This window comes from Mesoplodon bidens (assembly GCF_964165515.1).
Source record: "Mesoplodon bidens genome assembly, chromosome: 1".
NCBI classification, from domain to species: domain Eukaryota; kingdom Metazoa; phylum Chordata; class Mammalia; order Artiodactyla; family Ziphiidae; genus Mesoplodon; species Mesoplodon bidens.
Window position 1 is genome coordinate 112441607 of NC_138176.1, and position 21971 is coordinate 112463577.

The 21971-nt window shown below is 41.8% G+C and overlaps 1 protein-coding gene across 3 annotated transcripts in view; it reads right to left on the reverse strand.

Moving 5' to 3' along the window:
- Positions 1–606: 606 nt before the first annotated feature.
- The window catches only part of TARBP1 (tRNA guanosine 2 -O-methyltransferase TARBP1), a 66251-nt gene continuing 44886 nt past the window's right edge, over positions 607–21971 (reverse strand). Inside the window, exons 18-30 of one of the 3 annotated variants that reach the window (XM_081244591.1) lie at positions 20761–20942; positions 20516–20587; positions 19057–19177; positions 18089–18199; positions 17073–17222; positions 11287–11373; positions 9083–9279; positions 7420–7501; positions 5291–5462; positions 2186–2377; positions 1877–2001; positions 1328–1464; positions 607–993 (exon numbers count right to left, since the gene is read on the reverse strand). In XM_081244591.1, the coding sequence (XP_081100717.1) occupies positions 825–993; positions 1328–1464; positions 1877–2001; positions 2186–2377; positions 5291–5462; positions 7420–7501; positions 9083–9279; positions 11287–11373; positions 17073–17222; positions 18089–18199; positions 19057–19177; positions 20516–20587; positions 20761–20942 (1797 nt within the window). In that variant the 3' untranslated portion in view covers positions 607–824. Of the gene's footprint in view, positions 994–1327; positions 1465–1876; positions 2002–2185; positions 2378–5290; positions 5463–7099; positions 7198–7419; positions 7502–9082; positions 9280–11286; positions 11374–11909; positions 13680–17072; positions 17223–18088; positions 18200–19056; positions 19178–20515; positions 20588–20760; positions 20943–21971 lie in introns of those variants that run through there. The other 2 variants (XR_014016700.1, XM_081244592.1) reach the window with 2 other exon arrangements.

The following is a 21971-nucleotide window of genomic DNA, read 5'->3' on the forward strand; positions in this document are numbered from 1 at the left end:
AGTGCATTGATGGATGGTGATAGTTACCATTAAATAATAAAGTAATCCTAATGTCAAACAAAAAAACCTCAGAAGAACAAACAGTACATCAACCCTCGTGGGTTCCATTCTCACTACTGGTAATGATGTGCAAGGGTAAGTCACCTCCTTTGGGTCCACATTGACAACAGTCAGAAGGTAGACTATTTCTAATCACTATTTGAACCCTGAGCAAAGATGGCATTATGAAAATTTCCTAAAAACTTCATATGAATGATTATGGCCTAGTTTATGGCTTTAAAAATAAGTTATGAACTTCACAGGGAAGCTGGTTTGGCACCTTGCCAAGCATGTTTCCTCCCTGCGCAGAATCAGCAGAAAGAGGCCAATGACTCCTCCTCACACTGAAGCTCTGCTTCCCCCCCACCCCCTGCCCCCCGGCCCTGTGCTTGCTCTTGACAGGGGTGTGGTATTCACAGATAATCAGAGCTGCCTTAATTCTGCCTTCCTCCTACCATGATCCACATTTCTGACAATACTAGTTTCTAGGAAAGAAATGATCTTTTTAAAATACATTGTTTTATTTCCAAAACTGCTTAAAATATTTTAGTAAAGAAGCAATACAACTTAGCTTTAAAAAAGGTTTATTAAAGGGGACAACATACAGCAATATAGTTAAGGCACATGACAAAGTTTTGGCATTAAACTGCAAATAAAGAAATGCAAATTATCCCAATAGATTTCAGAATCTATCTCATCAGTCCAAATAGTTTTAAAACAATGTTTCAACAGCACCGATAGATAACTCGATAACTTGATAACTCGTCTCAGACAAGGCACAAACTTCAGGACCCAGGGTCCCCCTGCTTCAGCAGCTGCTGCCTGGTGTATTCCCAGATGAGCAGAGCTCCACTCACGTGGACGTTGAGGGAGCGGATGATGCCCTGTTGAGGAATTTCCACACACACGTCCAGTTGCTGGATCAGATTTGCTGGAATTCCTTCCCGTTCATTTCTGATTCAGAAAAATGGGAGAAGAAAGGTTAGTTTTCTTATAATAAACAGTTTTCTTCTCAGATATCCTGGATGTTACTGGAAGAGACAGGTTAACAAAATGACACAAGTCTATGGTACCAGGAAAATAAAGGCGAGTGTAACAAGAAGGTTTATGGGTCAATTCTGTGTTCACCTGACCATTCCAAACGGGTGAAATAAAATGAAAACTTAGGGGGGCTTTCCATAAACCTTGCAAGTCAAAAGCCAGGTACAGGTGTATGATCAAGAGTCCAGGTAAAACTGTAAACCTTCTGGAACGTTTTCTAGACAGACTCTCAAGACAGTGTTCTTACCCCAACAAGAGTAGAGACTTCTCAGGGAAGCAGTACTGGGTTAAGTCTAAACTTTTCACAGTCTGTTCCACACCCACGATGGTGTAACCTTCTGCTTTTTTCTGTTGCAGATAATCGATCAGCTGAGGTGGTTTTACCTAAATATTCGTTTACAAAGAGCAGAATATTAAATCATTCATTTACAGCCCTCCTGGGGGTAAAATCAGTTAAAGAAAAAAACACTTTCATGAAACTGAAATTTGTTCAAAGGAAAAGGACAGAATTATACACTATAAAAAAGAACGCTCCCAACATCTCATAAATTTATCAAACGAGTGACTTATAACAGGACACATTTTACTGAAAAGAATTCTACATTATTGATTTCTAAAAATACAACAGTGTGAAAGATAATAAGAATAGAACAGAGTGGGCTGTATTTTACTTTTCAGTATTATCTTTAAGCCATTAAAGGCTGGACTACTTCAAAAGGGTTGATAACGTGAAGACAGAGTACTACAAAAGAGTCTAGCAAATGAAAATTTTATTAATAAATCACTTTGCGCCCACCTCCACTAAAGGAAGCCACTGTTCTGCTGAAACGCTGAGGTGCTGAAACTGCTTGTCTCTGATGCACTGAAGGTTGCCAACCACGAGCGCCGAGGCCCCGAACACCTCACAGGTCCGGCACAGCCCTGCACAGGACAAGCCGGGGTTACTGCCGCCAGTCTAAGGCCAAGTTCACTAGGTCCCAGGCATTCCTCTGAAGCTCCCGGAGAGGGGGAAATGTGGAAGAGAGGCCACAAATGGCACTGGGTCAGTTACAAATTTTCAGGATCAGAAGATGTTAAGCAAGCCCAGTGGAAACTCTAATTTTACCTCCTAAGTTGGTTGGTTTGTCAATGAGTGAGGCCACTACAATCAGTCTGCTGAGTGACTTTCCAAGTTTGGCTGCACGATCCTGAAATACCAGCTCCAGGTCTAAGTCGGGAACATTGTTTCTCCATGGGATAATCTTCTTCTGAACATCACTCCACTCTGACTCGTTATCTGCTTCGCCTGAGTTAGAACCTGGGAAAGAAAAAGAAAATATAAATCTCCTTCTCTGTTGATTTACCTGCATATTTACTTTTTTAAGAGCTTAAAATGATAGTTTAGAATGAGATTCACTGACTAAAGAACTTTACTTGGATTCAGATACAATTGTCATTTTCAGTAACAGTTTAAAATGTTCAAATTCTACCCTGCTAACCAAAATACGACAACATTTCATGAAAATCAAAGGTGCACATTTTTTCCATTTTAGCATACCCCAAATTGGGAAGCATCTTAGAATCCGTAAGGGTATCATGGGTTTGGTAGCATTTTTTTCTTAGAGTTACATAAAATAATGGCGTATCTTACAAACAATGGTGTTATTAGATTGGAATTTTCTGTAGAAATATTGTATGCCGGAAAACAACATAAATAGTCTTTATCTTAAATTATTTTCCAAGTACTTGGGAGACCTTTTCTAAAAACGAGGACTGTTCTTTGGAGCAGTTATCTCTCGGCTACCCCGATGAGTACACGGATGTTATTGACCTGTCTAATTGCGTTGCGATGTCTAGTTCAGGACTGAGACTCTCCTTCCAGGCTCTCCTTCCCACTCCAAACCTGACTGTGCAAACGGGGGCACTTAGGTTACTGGGGAGGGAAGAGACACGCACGGAACCACGACGCGGTACTATACTGAGGGTGTGCCCACACAGACAGGAGTTGCTAATGTCTGGGGGGAGGGAGGGGCAAAAGAGCAAGATGCAGCGTGGGAAGGGCAGGGCCAACTGTGGACACGTGCGCACGAGCAGGTCGCAGGCAGCGGTGGTGCCTTGATGTCACTCACAGCCTGCGGTGGAGGGAGGGACGGGACTCAGACCAGGTCGTTAGGGCTTTGTGTATAAAATGATAAAGAATTTATTCTACAGACAGGAGGCAGTACAGCGTTTTAAGAAGGGGGGTAACAGCACTGGTTTTGTGTTGCAGAAAAACCACCTCTTAAAAACGATGTGGAGGACAAGTTGGGGAGGGAAAACCACTGAGAGGCTTTCACACTAGCCCAGAAAAGACAGAAACAGTCTCTGCAAGAGGGGCTGAAGAAGAAGGGCAGAATCGCCAAGATCCGATAACGGACGGATGTGGCTAGAGGGACAGCGGAAGAATGACTTCTGTGAGACCCTTAATAGGAAGGGGATTAGAAGAGGTGCGTCTGGGCAGAAAGGTAACATGGATTTGGATACTGAGTTTAAAGAGCTTATAGATGAGCTGATGCAAGCGTCCAGAAGGCTCAGGAAAGAGGCTGGCCAGAGATAAAGATCTGAAAGTTGCAGTTACATAGGTGGTTTCCAGTTGTGGAAATTAATAAAAATGTGCAGGGAGAGCAAACAGAATGAGAAGAAAACCAGGCCAATGAAAGCATTCAACATTCACGTCTCAGCAGAGAAACCCTGTTGCAATAGCCCCCTCTTTACCAAACAGAAAGACCTCTGTAGTCTTTTCCCCATCCAATAACTCCCCAGTTGCCTGCCCCACTCACGCCACGGCAGAACTCAGACAAGACGTCCAGATGTGCTGCTCCCCTCTCCTCCCCTCCCGGTCAGGCTGGCCCCTCCACCCTGAAAAGGCTCCTGTCACTGTCTTTTGCCCCCAAATCCACATTTGCTCTTCCCAGGCTTTGCCTGACTTGCTCTCACTTCATGTAAGCCTCTGCTCGATGTCAACTCCTTAAAAAGGTCTTTTTAATCCTCTCTCACCCTCTTTACTCTGCTTAATTTTCTCCATAGTAGTTTTTACTACCTGACATCTTATCTGTTTGTTTAGGGTTGTCCCCCTGTAGGAATGTAAGCGCCCTGAGGGCAGGGCCTTTGTCTTCTGTTCAGCACACAGGGGGCAATCAGTAAATAAATTTAAGGTGATAGTCTTAAAGGGAACCATCTAGAGTATTTGATAAAAAAATGCACTTTCCTAGAACTCTCCTCCAGACAAAAATCTAAGGGTGGGACCCAAGAATCTGTACTTTTAACATGATGTCCAAGGGATTCCTGAAAACACTAAAATTTGAGAGAACTATAAATACAAGGGACGAGGGAGGGGAACTCAAAGGAGAGTGAGAAGTCAGACTGAGGAGAAAAATCAGGATAGCAAGAAATGAGCAAATAAATGCTACATAGGGTCAGGTATGGTAAGAAAAGAGCATCTGTTTAGATTTTGTAAAGAAGTAGACAAAGACAATTTCTGCTTTTCTGAAAGAAGTTTTAATGATGCTTATGGGCTGGGGAAGCCAGAAGGAGGACAAAATGTGAGTGACAGAAATGCTGAGAATGCAGATCACTACTACACATCTCTTAAGGTTAGTTGTGATTTTAAAAATGGGCGGGGGACTTGATCCCGGTTTTTTGGGGCAGCTGGATTGTGAAGGGAAGGAGGAGGATGAGAAGTAACAGAGGGAAAGGGAGGTCCTTGAGAAAGCTGCAGGGAAGGATGGGGGCGGGGGCACGTGAAAGGAGGGCTGGAGCCATAGGGAAAAGAGGGCTAAGAGATGAGTGATGCTCAGCCAGACCGAGCAGGGAACGCAGAGCTCTGCTTCACTCCCAGATAGGACAAGAAAAGAGATTTCTTAATTTGGCCCTTTTTATATCTATATTTTTTCAGAAATATATAGTAGAAGAGCAATGAATATTAATTATCAATACTTCAAAGAAGACAGAAGCCTTTAGCTTTATATAGTAAAGCAGATCAAGCTCTCTTTGGCTATTAAGAGCAAAGCCAACGTCAACGGAAAGTACTAGTCAGAGTGACACCACACTTTGTCTTTTCTCTAAGTGGAGGAGCAGAATTCACCACATCAATGAAAAAGTGATACTATCGACCACCTATTCTAAGTAAGGTGAATCAGTGAGCCTGACCAAGGCAACAGGGAGAAAAAGTAAAACAAAAAGTTTTTCTTACCTATGTCCTGCTGGGACCAGTCACCTGGTTTTAGTTCATAAAGCTGAGTTGGAGAAAGGTACCACTGAAATCCTGCATCTAAAGGAATGTCAGTGAACCTGGTAAATTTACCAATGGCAATCCATTCATCCTCAACAAGGCCGGAAAGGCGTGGAAGGATATAAAATATGGTCTGTAAGGAGAATTGTAAAAGTCTAAATTTTTTTCCCTTAAAAATAACAGAGAAATACATGATAACATGTTTAAAGTACAACTTAATTATTATTACTGATGTGTTCTCCCAAACTATCACATGTGATCAAATTACATACTTTCATTTATACCTTGTAGCAACTGTCTATCTCTACTTCTTATCTTCTCTAAGAAATTAAGGGATTAATTTAGGAAATCCTTGAGAGCGGGCAGATCTTCCACTCCAGTATCTCTAACTGTATGTAACATAATATACACCATGCTCTTAACACAAGCAAGAAGTGTTTTGGAATTAATCAGCATTAATGTTGGACAACATTTGGATAAATGCTATTTACTGACAACCAGACACCTCCATAAGCAATCAAGTTCGAGCTCTTGTGATGCCAGATCTTTACTCTTGCTGCCAAAATACAAATTTAGAATCTAGATTTTGCCTCGACTGTATCTTAGCTGTGTGACGTTAGACAAGCCATTAGCCTTTCTCAGCTTCAACTTCCTCATTGGTAAAATGAGGGTAAAATCAGGTTAAAAGAGCACATGAAAGTGATTTGTAAACTGCACAGTGTGACACCACTGTGAACAGCAGTTATTCAGTCATTACATAACAATCCTCCTTCCCTTTTCTTACCTATGACAAGAACACTGAGATCCAGATAATCCTCAAATGTGAAAAGGCACATAGGAAGCAGAAGCACAGTAGGCAATTTAAAAATAAAGTAATAAACTTATAACAATGTCCAAGCCTTCATAAAAGTTTTTAGAATGAATATGGTTTTCTCTTTATTAGCAATATTTGTGCAAATTGAAACTGGCATAATGAATGCAACTGTTAATTAAGTAGGTACCAAGTATAGCTCCAAATGTATAAACAGAGTTCTTGTGTGCCATTATTTTATTGATATGTACAGTTATGGTTCGTATAATTAATAGAGAATAAAATATATAAAACATATGAGGGTGAGGCAGTCAAAGTCAGGATGAAGGAAAAGGGGAAGCAAGGGACTTACTCCTGCTGGAGAACTGAATAGAAAAGGCTGACTTAGCACTAGAGAGTTATTAAGAGTCCTTCAGAAAGATGTCAAACAAAGCATTCTGGGCGCTAAAGGACACAGAACAGAGCACGTTAAAATATTTGAAAAATCCTAAGTAATTTTTGCAACGAAGCAACAAAGTACACAATAATGTTCTCTGATGACTATCTCACAACATATAGATCTGTATTTTTTTTAAAGGCCAGCTTATTAGTAATCCACACACACACACAACCCAACAACAAAGAAAACTGCTTATGCATTGTAGCTAAAGTTTCTGATACTTCCAAGTTCCTAGATCACATTTTAAATTCCAAGGCAGGACACTATAACTGTAGTCGAAAAAGGGAGAAAGTAATATCATATGTACAAATTTTAATAATCTATATATTAAGTTAATTAATTCACATGCTAACTGTAATAAGTTTAAAGAAATTATATAAGCACATTCTGTTACGATCACTGAGATGGTGGATCATTTGCTATACAATTCCAGCCATCCAGAGCCTAAAATAGGCACTTAACAGAAGAGTAGATCTTTTCGCTCTTTCATAACAATGGGCTTCGTTACAACAAATCTCACCTGCACAAATGTTCTCACTCATTTCCTTTTAATGTCAGAACAGATTTCTGTTCAGAGTTAAATATTCCCCCTTCCAGTGTTTACAAGCCAGACACTGCCTGAGAAACAGAAAGTGAAAATGACTAGCCAATTTTCACTGCTGAAGAGTGAAGCGCAAGCAGCCATCTGCATGAAGTGACAAAATTACACGGAGCGCTTTACGACGTGAAGGCAGTGTTGTAAGGACAGTTAACCTCATATACCTTCAACAACCGCGGCAGAAAGGAAGCACCGGGACTAAAGATACGGAAGAGAGTTCGCAAATGAGATTCTCTGCTCACCTCCAGACAGTAGTCCTTAAGTGGGTGGAACGATGCAAAAAAGAAATGCTCCTGGATTCGTTGCCAGTTCTTCTTCGCGTTCCTAAGTGTTAAAGATACACGTGAGGTACAGACTAGTGAACCCACTCTGGGAAGGGGGAAGACCAAGTAGCTCTCTTAAAGAGGAACTGCAGAATTTAGAATGAATGGAAAATCTTGTGACTTTTATCCCAAGATTTATAACGCCTATCTCCAAGATCAACATCCTTAAAAGCTGACCCTAAATCTGACATTTTGAAATGAAACTCAACGACAGAAGACAAAGAAATTAAATAACTCTCTCACAGTCCTACGTCAAACAGTGACTCAACAAGAATGAAACTCAGGTCTCCACTCCATCAAAGAGACAGTCATCAGTCAACAGACAACGATGGGAAAATCTCACAGGAACAGCTGCCGCAGGTACAGCTCCCGGGCTTGGGGAAAAAGAATTCTAAAAGGGAACCATGGAAGAAATCTAGGCTGGGATCCTTATGTCTCTGTCTGGCCATAAATGCTTTTTTTTTTTTTTTTTTTTTTTTTTCAGGAGAGAAAATCGTTACATAAGTTACTTTTTTGTTTTTGGCTGCGCTGCGCAGCATGTGGGATCTCGGTTCCCCGACCAGGGATTGCCCATTGCAGTGGAAGCGCGGAGTCTTAACCTCGGGACTGCCAGGGAAGTCCACGTAAGTCACGTTTTCTACCCTGAAGATTCACGACACGCAGCCAAACCGTACCAACTTTCGTAAGCGAAATGAAAGTAATATCACAAACAACAAAAACCAAAAATTTGTCAAGTTTTAGAAGGCAAAAGAGGGAGGAGTAAAAATTACAAAACATGGCCACCGGCAGGTTTCAGTTTAAATTCATGACCAACAACCCAAAAGCTAAGCAGCAATTTCAAGACACCTTCCGGCAAGTTCATTCTCCTGCTCTGGCCAACGTACCTTCTTCACCCCTGAGTTCCCAGCCCCTCCTGTCACTGCCGGCTGCGCCTCATCATCAGTGGGGTGAGAAGACCTGAGATGAGAGGCTGGCCCCTCCTTATGCACCTGTCTTCTCTGCCCCTTGGCTTTCAAGGGTCTCTTCAAAGGACAACACCCCAGTATGTGTCCGAGCTCCCATCCCCCTGGGTTTTCCTATTGAGTTGTGCACCCCCACCTACTCCATCCCAGCAGCGGTGTTGTATCGGTTTGATATTGAGCACCTGAGCAGGACTTTGTTTGGGGGATAGAGAAGTTCTCTTAGAAAAGAAAAGGCAAGAGCTTCTAGCTTTAACCCGGACAGCTGAGGGGTTATGAGCATGGCTTTAGAGTCAGGTCATGTTGCTTCTCAGCAGTTCTTTGACAACAGAGGATGAAAACATTTGGCTACGCTGAAGAGAAACATCTAGAGGTCCCTAAATCAAAGATCAAGGATTAAAGAGCAAGAAAAGAAAAAGAAAAGACAAAGGTCAGTGACGGAGCTGAGAGCACTTAGAACTGTCATTAAACTGCACGTCAAAGGGCTGCTTAAATGCTGCTTGACCTGAGCTCTGTGCGCTGCAGCGTGAGGGGCTAAACAGAAGCTGCTCAAGCTGGGCACCCTCTATGCCCTCTCTGCACACAATGCCGGACCGAGGGGTAAGGGGACAAGGCCTGCTTACCCTGCTCCATGCATGTTTTCCACTTGATTCAGACTGGATTCAATAATGGAAGTCAAAGCATCAAGTTCTTCAACGTGCAATGTCTTACACATGCTCCAGATTTTCTTAAGAGCAACTAAGGCATACAGTCGAATGCTAAAATTGTGATTAAAACACCAGTGCAGTACGATAATAAGGGCTTGCTTCAGAATTAGTTTCTGAAAAGGAGAAACATTCTTCAGATGTAAACATGGACCATTTTACCCTTGACTGTATGACCAAGAACAAGGAGTACAGGTGACGAAAATGCTACAAAGTAAAATCTTATTTCACTGGTTTTGCGTCGTCATTCTCAGACAGATACACGGGCAGCAGTGATTGCCTCAAGAAGGAAAGTATCTTCCCAGCTCTTTAGTTTTTATTTACCATATGCTGCCACACATGTTCTCCCCCATACTCCAGTACCTAGGTTAATCTGAATGAAGTACTTTCATGCTAACCATTGTATGACCAGTGTTTTAAGAAGTCTCCATCACTTATTACCTTACCATGGGCTGAAAAAGTTAGAAATAGTAAGTGAAGGTACCTCATAAAGTGCTGTTTTCCCCTGGTCTGAACTACTCTGTTTCCTCTAATGGTGACCTTGGACCCACACAGCACTGAGTGGTGGCAGGAAAATTAAGAAGTGGGGAGAAAAATAATAAGAGTTTAAACTTCCCTGTAGTCTTTTCCTGTGAATTCACAGAGTTTTTCACCTTCACAGCCAGGAGAGTTTATGCAATGATAATCCCTGATTTCTAAAACCACACAGTTCAACAGATATTGAAAGGCAAAGGAAGTGACATGTATTAATGTGGAAACCAGATGGGCTCAAACTTTTAATACAGTATCAGGAGCTACCTTAATGCTCCTACCAAACGGCTCATCTGTAAATGTTACTGGGCTGCACCAAGCTAAGAGCCCTGCAATTGTACAGTTTCTTGTCTATCTTACTTCTCTCAACAGATTGTAAGCAAATCTCTTCCCTGCACGTATTTAAAACAGAAAGATAACAACTGCTATTATCTGATGCTAGAGCTTTCTTAACTCTTAACAGAAGGTGTAACACAAGTTTTCACATAACTATAACTAACACACTGCCATCTGGCTGACAGACACTGTAACACACCATCAATTTTAAGATATTATCATGGTTTTTTGAGGTTAAAATATGGTGGGAAGAAAGACCTGTTCTTAGGATTGATGAAATAGGTTAACAACGAAATCTGATTGTTACCGTGCTTAAAGACAACGCTTTGAAAAATTCTAGGAAACCTATCCCCCCAATATTTTTACCTCACTTTCAACACTAAACAACATTTATTTCAGACAGCTGACCACTGAACAGCAGGGGTTGAACTGTGCAGGTCCACTTATACGTGGATTTTTTTCACTAAAGACGTACTACAGTACTACATGATCCTCGGGTGGTTGAATCCACAGATACAGATGAGGAACCTTGTATTACGGTAAAGTTACGTGTGGATTTCCCACTGCGCAGAGGGTCGGTACTCCCAACTCCTGTGTTGACCGAGGGTCGACTGTGTTAAGTTTCTCCCAGAGTTTACAACATACCAGTACATTCTATGTAGATTCAATAATATAGAATCTTGCTCTAAATCTTTACCAGCAGGTTTTCCTGAATTCTCCACAGTTGCCATAGTGATTAACCAGAATTAGCTAAGATCTCTACTTATCTAAGGGAAGATGCTTTAAACCTGAGAAAGATGAAGAACTGGCTTTCACACTCTGAATAATGACAGTCATTTTATATAAACCTTCAATAACACAATGGCTTTTAATACTCTGACCATGAGTTTCTTTGTACAAGCATTTGTTAGATAACTCTGCCAGCCAAGGAATAGTTAAATGCAATGAGGGATGTCTTATTTAAATAATCTTACGTAAATACTTGTATAAAGTTAAGCACCCTATCATTAAAAGTTGCCCATTAATTTGTCTAGAGATTTAACATGGGCTCAGTTGTTATCTCAGTGTGTGTGTGCCCGTGGTAACACCTTATTGTGCGTTTGTGTCTAAGTGCGTGTGCCATTAGGAGGGGAGTGGAAGGGAAGGGGAGAAACTGCAAAACACACAAGGACTACTCTAAATGAAAACAGCACAATTGTGTAAGTTCTATTTTGATAGTCAAGTCTGAACTCTTCTCACAAACAATATAAACCCACCTTCTCTGGAATATTTTCAGTAATGATGTCCAGATGCGACAAAACTGATAAAAATGTACAAATGCTTGTTTTAAGGTTTTCTTCAGCCTGAAAATAAATCAGATACACGAAACAGTCATTCAAAGCTGCCGTGAGCCCGTGCACATCAAGGCACCAGGCTGGACACTTGGGGCCGGATCCTCCCCGACGGAGCCACGGCCTGGGTGGGAGGAGAGGAGGAAAAGCGAGAAAGCACAGGAACGTCCCAGAGCCAAACGCCCGCACGCACAACACTCATCAGACACACGCCCGCTAACCACTCAGGCGAGGAGTAACTGGGGGAGACCAGGGTGAGCGCACTGCAGGGAGAGAAGGGCTGGCTGGAGAAAGCGGAGGTGGGCAGGGGAACAGGGAGGGGGGTGAACAGGTGAAGATGAGCAAGACGAACTAAGACAGGCAAGCGGGAGGCAAAGGCCCCCGTACGGAGGGGAGCAGCAGAGGTTAAATGGGGCCCTGCAGCTGCTTACAAAAAGCCTCAAGAGGGCTTCCCTGGTGGCACAGTGGTTGAGAGTCCGCCTGCCAATCAGGGGACACGGGTTCGTGCCCCGGTCCGGGAAGATCCCACATGCCATGGAGCGGCTGGGCCTGTGAGCCATGGGCACTGAGCCTGCGCGTCCGGAGCCTGTGCTCCGCAACAGGAGAGGCCACAACAGTGAGAGGCCCGCGTACCGCAAAAAACAAACAAACAAAAAAGAGCCTCAATGAAACGCTACTTATAAGAGTGTTCAACTGGAATTCGGAAACCTTCCCTATGACAGTGACTTGGAATTACACATTATTTTAATGATAAAAAACTGATGGACGCCGGGTAGACTGGAAAGAGACTACAGACACCACAGTTCAGAAACTGTTCCAAAAGGCGAATCAGATGATTAATTCCTTTATGTAACTAGTAGTTAGTTATTGACTGTGTTCCATGGACCAGTTACTGTGGTGGAAACAGAGGAAAACAAAAATAAGTAAGATTCCTGCCTTCCTGGAGCTTAGGGTCTAATGGAGAGGAAAGACAAAATCAAACCAGACAATAAATTAAAATTCCCATTACAAAAAGAACTATTTATGTGCTACAAACACCCACACTAAGGGGATCTAAACTACTCGGGGAGGCAGCTTCCTTTAAGAAATGACACAAACGACACATGAACTGCGATCTGAAGAAAGAGAAGCAGTTATGCAGGCAAAGAGGAGAAAGAACAGAAAAGGTCAGAGGGGTACTCGGCCACGTGGGGGGTCCGCGATGAAGCAAGCTGCCCGGTAATCAGGCCCTAATGCAGGCCCCTCCCAGCTGGGGGGCGTGGCCACGCCATCTGCTCTGGACGGGATCAGAGGCTGGGAACGTGCGGGTATACCAAGACGCACCCTCCTGGAATGCTCGTCCTTGGCACCCTGAGCGACCACAGGGAGAGCTGCAGAACCAGTGGTGCCCGGCACTGCGGCTGTCCCCACTACTGCAGCCAAGGTGACAAGCACGTGGCTGAAGAAGTCGTCTGCAGGTCCCAGCCCAGTGGATACCACATGCACAACAGCCCAGCCTGGTCCAGTCAATCCAGAAACAGGAAAAATAGCAGAGTGTTGTTGTTCACTCCCCTGGCCTTTGGAATGTTCCAGCAACAGAAAACTGAGCCCATCCATGCATCAATGACTCAAGTGCAGAGGTGGGAACATGGGGCACATGGACTGGACGGGGAGGAGGGCACAGGCCACGTGAGACCTGCAGGCCACTCAAGGCTTCGGTCTTTGTTCTGAAAGCAGTGTTTTAAGAAAGTGGATGACCTGATCACATTTTCATTTTGAAGAACCTGCTCTGGCCTCGGTGTGGAGAGTAGATTGAAAGGGAGGAAGAGGGGACGCAGGTGGTCCACCGAGGGGAGCAGTGCAGTGGACGATGCAGCCTGGACCAAGGCCAAGCGCAGAGACGGGAGATGGTGACTGAGAAACACTCGGGAGGTAAGAGCGACAGGATCTGGTCCAGAGTCAGGAAAAGTGCTGAGTTCCCTGCTTTGTGCAGCTGTATAGACGGTGGTGCTGTTTACAATAGTAGAAAAAGATCAAGTTTGGGGCAAATATAAGGCACCTGGTGTCAGACATCCAAGTTTTAGATGATTTATAAACATTCAAGAAGAATGTCCGCAGCGGGGGTCAGCAAAGCTTTCTGTAAAGGACCAAACAGTGAATAAAAATACAGCTGTGAGGTCCATACAGTCTGTTGCACACAGTCGACTCTGTCCTTTTAGCTCAAACACAGCCATGAACGATATGTACTGATATATGAACGGGCATGGCTGTGCTCCATCAAACGTGGCCAGGCCGGGCGTGGCTGCAGTCAGCCTGAAGGAGCACTTAGGGGAAGATGTCTGAAAGATATAAATTATTGGGTCATTCACATCAGATAATAAGTGAATCCATGACCCAGATAAAACTGACTATAAAACAAGGAGAAATTAAGGAAAGAAGGCAGCCCAGCCTTGAGAAGCACTAACATTTTAACAGCTGGGGAGGGAAGGAAGTGCCCAGAAAGGACACAGAAAACAAGAAACAGACGGGCAGGAGGAACCAGGGAAGTGTGTTACTGAACCAGGAACAAGGAGGTCGTCTGCAGCATGGACGGATGGGGAGAAGCAGGAGGCTGACCACCGACCCTGGCAAAGGGTCGTCTGAGAAGTGACCGAGCTGGAGGTGGGTCCGCTGGACTGAACTGTGGGCGAGGAGAACATGAAAACCCCGAAACTGCGGCATACACACACTTCTTTCAGCAAGTCCGGCTCTGACAGGGTAGGGATATAGGTGATTACAGGCGTCCTCTATAGGAGCAGCTCAGTGTAAATACCCGTAACAATGGATGAGAAACCATCTGGTTAAGAAGGGGACACTAGGTATAGGAGAGAGACTGAGGGCTAAGGTTCCCGAGAAGGCAGACAGGAAGAGAAGCTGGAGAACAAGCAGAGGAATTACCTCAACAGCAGATTCAGGTCCTTGATGATATAGGAGGGAAGCAGTCTTGGGTGGATATGGACAAGGTATTGGGTTGGCCGAAAAGTTTGTTCGGGTTTTTCCAGAAGATGTTATGGCAAAACCTGAATGAACTTCTCGGCCAACCCTATATATTTATTTGCGTGCCTGCTCTTGAGAAGGTAAAGGTATTCCTATGCGATGACTGCTATTTTCTCGGAAACATAAAAGCTAAGGTCACCTGCTTCAAATAAAGGAGGAAAAGGGTGTAGTGGACACTGCCTGTTTGGGGGTATCTATTCTGAATCCCCTTCCCAGTTCAGGGAATTCTTCACCTTATAGGTCTTGTGAGAAGCTGGAAATGCCAGACATTCATTTTCCCAGCCTCCTTGCAGCTGAGAAGTCACCTGACCTGGATCCAGAGATGCCAGAGAGGCAGAGCCCACAGAGAACCCACTCCATGCAGGCGGCAGAGGCGGCAGGCGGATGGCTGGCCAAGGCTGCAGCACTGCCGTGATGGCACCAGGCGGCCAGTGGGGTGAAGCAATGTCCCTGGTGGACCTGCTGTACGGCACGCCTGTGGCTACAGTTCTGGAAACCACTGAGCCCCACCTTGTTCCTGCCTATTTTCCAAGCTGGATTCTGCAGCTTTCTGGGCACTGTGTAAGCTACCTCACTTCCCCCATCTCCGCTGTCTGGTTTCCATCCCTTTGATTCAATCAGCAAACGTTTTACTTGCTTACAGTGAAAAACCCTGATGTCCACAAGGAAAAGATGTGAAGAGAATATACCAGCTCTGAGAGCTCTTTATGGAAAACGAGAGACTGAGCAGAGTGGGAAAACGGGACGGAACTGGTGGCTTGACCAGGGACAGGAGAGTCAGGGGGGCTGGAAGCACACCAGAACCAGGGGCCTTCCGTGAGAATTTCTGAGGCAGCGTCCACCCCCTGAGAGCAGACAAACAAGATTAATAAAGTAACAGGTCTGAGAAGCAATGCAAGGAAAAAATGTCAAAGTACGTTTCTTAATTCTATGGACGTGAAGAGAAGAAGGAAGAGCCAGCAGAGGAACCTTGGAAGAGTGAAGACGAACGCAGCTTCTGAAAGGAAACAGACATCTGAATCAGACCTTTGTCACTTCTTAGTGGTGTGACAAGTTACTTAATGTCTCTGGACTTCAGAGAGAAGTCTGGACTTCAGGTTTTTCACTAAGTAAAATGTAAAAATTCCGACCTACTTTTCAAGATCATTGTGAAGATGACGCTGCCACGCTTATCCTAACACCCAGGTTTCAGGAGAGGAGCCTGGGACAGTGAAGGACCGCGGGGGGTGTGGGGGTGGTGTGTGTGTGAGTGTGTGTGTGTGTGTGTGTCAGGGATTTCAGGCAAAGACACGCTCATCAATTTCATGTCATACAGGATGAAGTTTGAAGCGATTATGTTAGAGGGCCTAGGAGGTGGCTGGGATGCAGCGAACCAGCAGAGACAGCGTGTACAAAGCAAAGGGAGTATAGAAAGAGAAGGACAAGGGACTGGAGAAGGGATCACCATAGTGTACAGTCAGCTGGAGAAGAAAAGCAACAGTCAGCGAGAAAGGCTGCATTGCAGTAAGGAAGATGAAGAAAAAGACAAGGCTGTTTGTAGCTGCACACAAAGCCCTCAACGTGCGACTTCTGAAGATGCGGCACAGCCCAGTGGTTTAAGAAGAGCAAGAGAGAAAGGCAAAGATACTCACTCTCGAAGTTTAATAGAAGGAAAAGAAGACACTAGGACGACAGCAGGATGGAGGAAAAGTCAACAGAAGAAGAGTGAAGAACTCAGGGTAAAGTCCCAGAAGGAAATGCACATAAGGACACAGACACAGATGAGGAAGAGAGAACAACAGTTTCTCCCCCTGAAACAGAAAGAGATACTTTTCACACACAGAAGGCAAGGTCATTTACCGAGAAAGGGAAGGGTGAACTTGGGAACCAGCAGAAAATACTCGAGGCAAGTATTTAGAACTGATGTTTAGAAACAACTTGCTATTGGTCAGGAAGCCTGCAACTGCAAATTCTATCACTGATCTTAGTATCGATGCCTTAAAAATGATTTTCAAGATATAAGAATGTTGGGGATGGGGTGTCAGAGGTGTGCGTGAGGGTACAGAGGAGGTAAGAATGGAAACGAACGGACACTTGCTTTTGGCTGGGTGGTAGGGGCTCCCTTCTACTCTCTCTGCTTTGGTTATATTTGAAATTTCCCTACTAAGAAATTCTTTAAAATGTAAGGAATGCATTTAATTCCTCATTCTTAATCATTCTTAATTCCTCATCATTCTTTTTTTTGTTGTCTTTTTTACTTTTTGGCTGCACCCTGCAGCATGCGGGATCTTCGTTCCCAAACCAGGGATCGAACCTGCACCCCTGCATTGGAAGCATGGAGTCTTAACCACTGGACTACCAGGGAAGTCCCCAATTCCTCATCATTCTTATCTCTAAGATCAAACAAAGACATTGCTTGGTAAATAAAAATATAGAAGGCACCTATTTCCCTTACTTCTTAATAACAGAAACCTTTTCCATCTTTGTTTTGTTGCAATAGAAGAACTCTCAAATAAAAATTATGCTATATTCAAGATAAATGCCAGGGCTTTCTGTCTCCTAAATTAATTCAAATCCTACAAAACACAATTTAGGATGTCAGTACATTAGGGGCAGGGCAACTGACAGCCAGAAAACTATTAAAGTGAAACAATCTCCCAGCATAGCTAAGATCTTTTCTTCATTAAAAAAAATTATGAAAAATCTCCTTTACTTACGTAAGAAAAACAGTCCCAGAACTTCGGAAGAAATTGAGGGAATTTATGAAGAATCAATATAATAATCCATTCTATAAAATATTTTATGGATGCTTGATTATTGATGAAACCAGCCTGGAAAATCTTGTCAATAATTCTATTCAAGAAATTCTGAGAAAAATAAAGCATACAAATTAAACTGTTATGGTTATTAATTTTAAAAAATTTATTTTTATTGAGATATCACTGACATATAATGTATAAGTTTAGGTGTACAACACGATGTGATGATACATTTATTTATTTATTTTTAAAACATCTTTATTGGAGTATAATTGCTTTACAATGGTGTGTTAGTTTCTGCTTTATAACAAAGTGAATCAGTCTTACATATGTTCCCATATCTCTTCCCTCTGCGTCTCCCTCCCTCCCACCCTCCCTATCCCACCCCTCTAGGTGGTCACAAAGCACTGAGCTGATCTCCCTGTGCTATGCGGCTGCTTCCCACTAGCGGTCTATTTTACATTTGGTAGTGTATATATGTCCATGCCACTCTCTCGCTTTGTGATGATACATTTATATATTGCAGTATGACTACCACCATAGCAGCACTAGCCTCTATCATGTCACACAGTGATTTCTTTTCTGTGGTGGGAAAAATTAAAATCTATTCCTTATCAACTTTGAAAATGGTTACTAATTTTAATTAAGAAGTAGTCACTATTAAAAAAACAGCTTAAAGTTTTAGCGTGGCATATGAGACTTTAAACAGTTAAAATATTACAATAAAATACTGAGGGGAAGAATATATTAAATGGGGCCATGTAAATCAGTTTCCAATTTATTTCTACAACACCTAATTGCCTTAGTAGTCTATTAAAAAAAACTTCTGAATCAACTTCAATTTTAAGAACTAAAGTATAAATTTTAAGCAGACGACTTTCTCAATTTTAAAGCAGCACATGACAATTTCTACTACATAGTTTATTCATATGAAAACATTATGCTTAAAGGTACGAATGTAATAAATGTTATACCTGATCGAATCTGGGGAAAAGTACAAGCAGAGTCTGCCATATTCGGTTTTTCACTCTATGTTGTTGAGAATTCACATAGTATCGAGTTCTTGACTTGGACACCAATTCATCCTTGGCGGGGGGAGGGTGGGACCAATATTAAATTACCTACTGAACTTGTGATTAATGAAAAGAAAATCAGTGACAACTTCAAGTTTAAGAAGTATAAACTGGGCATAGGAGCCTGTTATACTCCGAAAGGCAGAAGGATAAGAAAGACACTTTCTTATGATACTTTTTCCAAGTTTCCTTTCAAAACAATGAATTTCATTGCTTTTAACTTATCTGCATTTTAAAAAAAAGTTTTATTATTCTTAATTAATTAATTAATTAATTTTTATTTCTGGGCCACGCCACGCAGCATGTAGGATCTTAGTTCCCTGACCAGGGATCGAACCCGTGCCCCCTGCATTGGAAGCCTGGAGTCTTAACCACTGGACCACCAGGAAGTCTAAACTTATCTGCTTTTAAAATTAGAAAAGGAACCATACAAATTTACATAGTAAAAAAAAGTACTTGAAAATATACTTCTCTTTCCTTGTGCCCAGTTAAGGGGGAGACATGGGGTCACAGGGGTGGACTTTGCACTAAAAATTTTTTTAAGTTTATCGTATTTTAGTAAATAGTGACACATCTGAAGAATATATATTAGCAAGGGAATATAATGCCCCTTGATTGTGTAAGTTTGGAATAATGGGATCTGCAATTTGATACAAACACCACTAAGACAGGGGCACCTCTGTAAATGGACATCACCAGACACAAGGCAACAGCAGCATGGAGTCCTTCTACATTAGCAGCACTCTCCCCGGCTTTAATGGTCTGTGCTGTCTAAATTCAGCCAACTGCCAGGTTTACTTCTGTTGCGTCACTGCTAGTGCTTGAACTGCTAAGTTAAGATACTTTAAGGTAAAATAAAGCATATTTACTTTTTCTAATAGCTTGATTGCAAGATCTTCCATAAACAACTTATGAGACATATTTGAGCCATCTAATAAACACAGGAATTTGACAGCACAAATTCTCACATAATGGTCCTCTCTTTTAGTACTAAAAAAATATAAAATGATAGATTATGTTAATGCATTTTCAAAATTAAAAAATACATTAGATATTAATTTCAAAATATCAAAACCTTCCAAAGTTTTCTAAAATTAAGTAGCTTCATATTTAATGACAATGCATCTTAAATCAGGATAGACAGTGGAAGATAACAAATACATCAACAGGAGATCCTGTACACAAAGTCTGAATGAGCACAAATTCACCCAGACTTCTGGAAAAACAAGGCACACACTACTGATACTGGGTCAATAATATCTTATCTGTGGACAAAACAGATCACAGCTCATGACACTGTTTCTGGAAGAGGACCACACACACCTCCTGCTCAGGGGCAAGAACACACATCAACACCTCGATGCTGTTGTCACTGTGCACTCTAAGTGCACGTCTCTAAGTGAAGGGCAAACTCAGAACACACTCAGTGTGTGTGCTGACCACCCAGCATTTCCAGTATCCAAATGGGGAAAAATAAATTCACTGAAATTGTTAATTAAGTATTTCCAAGTTCATTAAAACGACTATAATGTAAATAAATGTCATTTTAATTTAACAATATCTGTCTAGTAGAAATCAAATATTCTGGAAATGTCAACTAAAAAAATTTCACTTATTGTTATACTATAACCAGCCAAGAAAACAAAAAATTAATTAAAATAATTAACAATGAAAAATGTATATATTTAATGAAAAGTGGCAGATTTAAAACATAGCTATGACTCTTAGAATAATAAACACTTTGTGGTAACTGTACACAATTGTCATTTGTTGTCCTAAACTCTAAAATCAAAGTGAATCATGACAACACAATTTATTATCTTCTTCATAAACACCTATGCACAAAGTTTTGAAAATTATGTGAGAAAATAAAAACTTTTAAAAAGCTCCAAAAAAATTATTTCAGCAGTTAGATAAGAATAGGCCTATCTCAGACATCAAAACTTTAGGGCCTATTTCAACAGTAATTTTATTTTTGCGTGAGCATAGTGACTTGTTAAATAGTGGATTTTAGCCAAAAAAAAAACAAAAAAAACAAACTATGTGCACTAATGATCACCCCTCCACCCAAATAAAGAAGAGGGATAGGGACTGCATATTCCCCACAGTTATTTCCTTATGTATGCTGGACTTTGCACTAAATTTTTTGGAAGTTTATCCTATTTCAGTAAATAGTGACAGATCTGAAGAAAATATATTAGCAAGGCAATATAATTTCTAACACAACTTGGAAGGCTCATGCAACATCTTATACAGAATGTTTCTCATATGATGTTATATTTTGAATGCCGCATTGATATCAAGATATGGAGGACCCACCATACTCACTTTTCAATAACCATGTTCGCTGCACACTCATGCCCAAGATTTTCTATGAAGGTCTGTACATCCTGAATAAGTCTTTCCATAAAACACATGTGACAAAGAACAAGTTTTAGAAGAAAAAAATTAAAGTCCCAAATTAAAAATTAATCAATATTCTTCTAACTGAAAGCCTTAAAATAAAGACACAATTCTACCCAAATAGACACTTAATATAAGTTACATGAGGCTGAAATAATGGCATCTTTTACCTTTGATCACGCCGAAACACTGTTCCAAATATACACGCCTCAAGGACAAGTTCGCTGTAATTTTTAGCAGTAGATAAAGACACATTTGAAGCAGAAACTATCCAAGATTTGCAGCAATAACTTATCAATATATTGAAGACTCCAGTTTTTATAGTAGACATTTCAATTATCCTGTACATAATCTAGAATGAAATACAACAGTTACTTTATCCTTTGACCAATTAAGTTTTTTCAAAAAAGAGAAAAAAAAATTCATGTTGCTAAAAACTGTTACTTGAATGCCTTCAAATGATAGTTTCAACATAACCATAAATAGAATCTAAAAAATTAAAAACTCTTTACTGTTTGCAAGATGCTAACCAATCACAGAATGCTAATTTTTCATTTCTTAATACTAAAAGTAAATAAAATTTTACTGACATCGATATTCCCCCAGAACTATCCCAGAGGAACAACTGCCCAGAGTGATAGAGAATGAAAGGGAGAAAAAACGCCTCACCCTTGACATTTTCAGTTTTCTTTGCACTTGCCAGGGGCCTCCCTTTCCTCAAAACACAAGAGGCCCCACTCTCTAAGTGTGTTCCGTGGGTCAGGAAAGGATGCAGAGACAGCAGGGTAATAAATGGATTTATTCTCCATCTTCCCCTTTGGATAAGGAGTGTATGTGAACCTGAGGCATGAGGTAATTCCATCACCTTATGTTCCCTACTATGTATCAGTGACTGTAAACACAAATGCCTCCAGAAACCAGAAAGACCTTTGGATAGGTTATATTCAGAGAAATATTTCCTTGAACAAGAAAAGCAACAGCACAGATGCACTGACAAATGGCACATGACGTTTGCCCTCAGGGTCCAGGAGAAATCAAGCCACGGTCTGGAGTGGAGCAACAGAAAGGGTGTGCCCCACCTGGATGGGCCAGGGACCAGTCACCGCCAGGACACTGCTGTCATGTAGGAATGACCAGTGTTGCCAGATGATCCAATTTTCCAAGAGAAGAGGAAATACAGGTTTTCATGCAAATTTCCCAATTCTTAAAAGCTGGCAACTAATTCAAAAAATGTTAATTTGATTATATGAACCAAATATGTTTGTAAGGCAGATGTGGTTCATGGGCTACCGCTGTGCACCTACTTTCTTTACATCTAGCAGATTTTCTTGTTCTTCCTCATGACACTGAAGAAGGTTCAAAGTATTTACTGACTGAATAA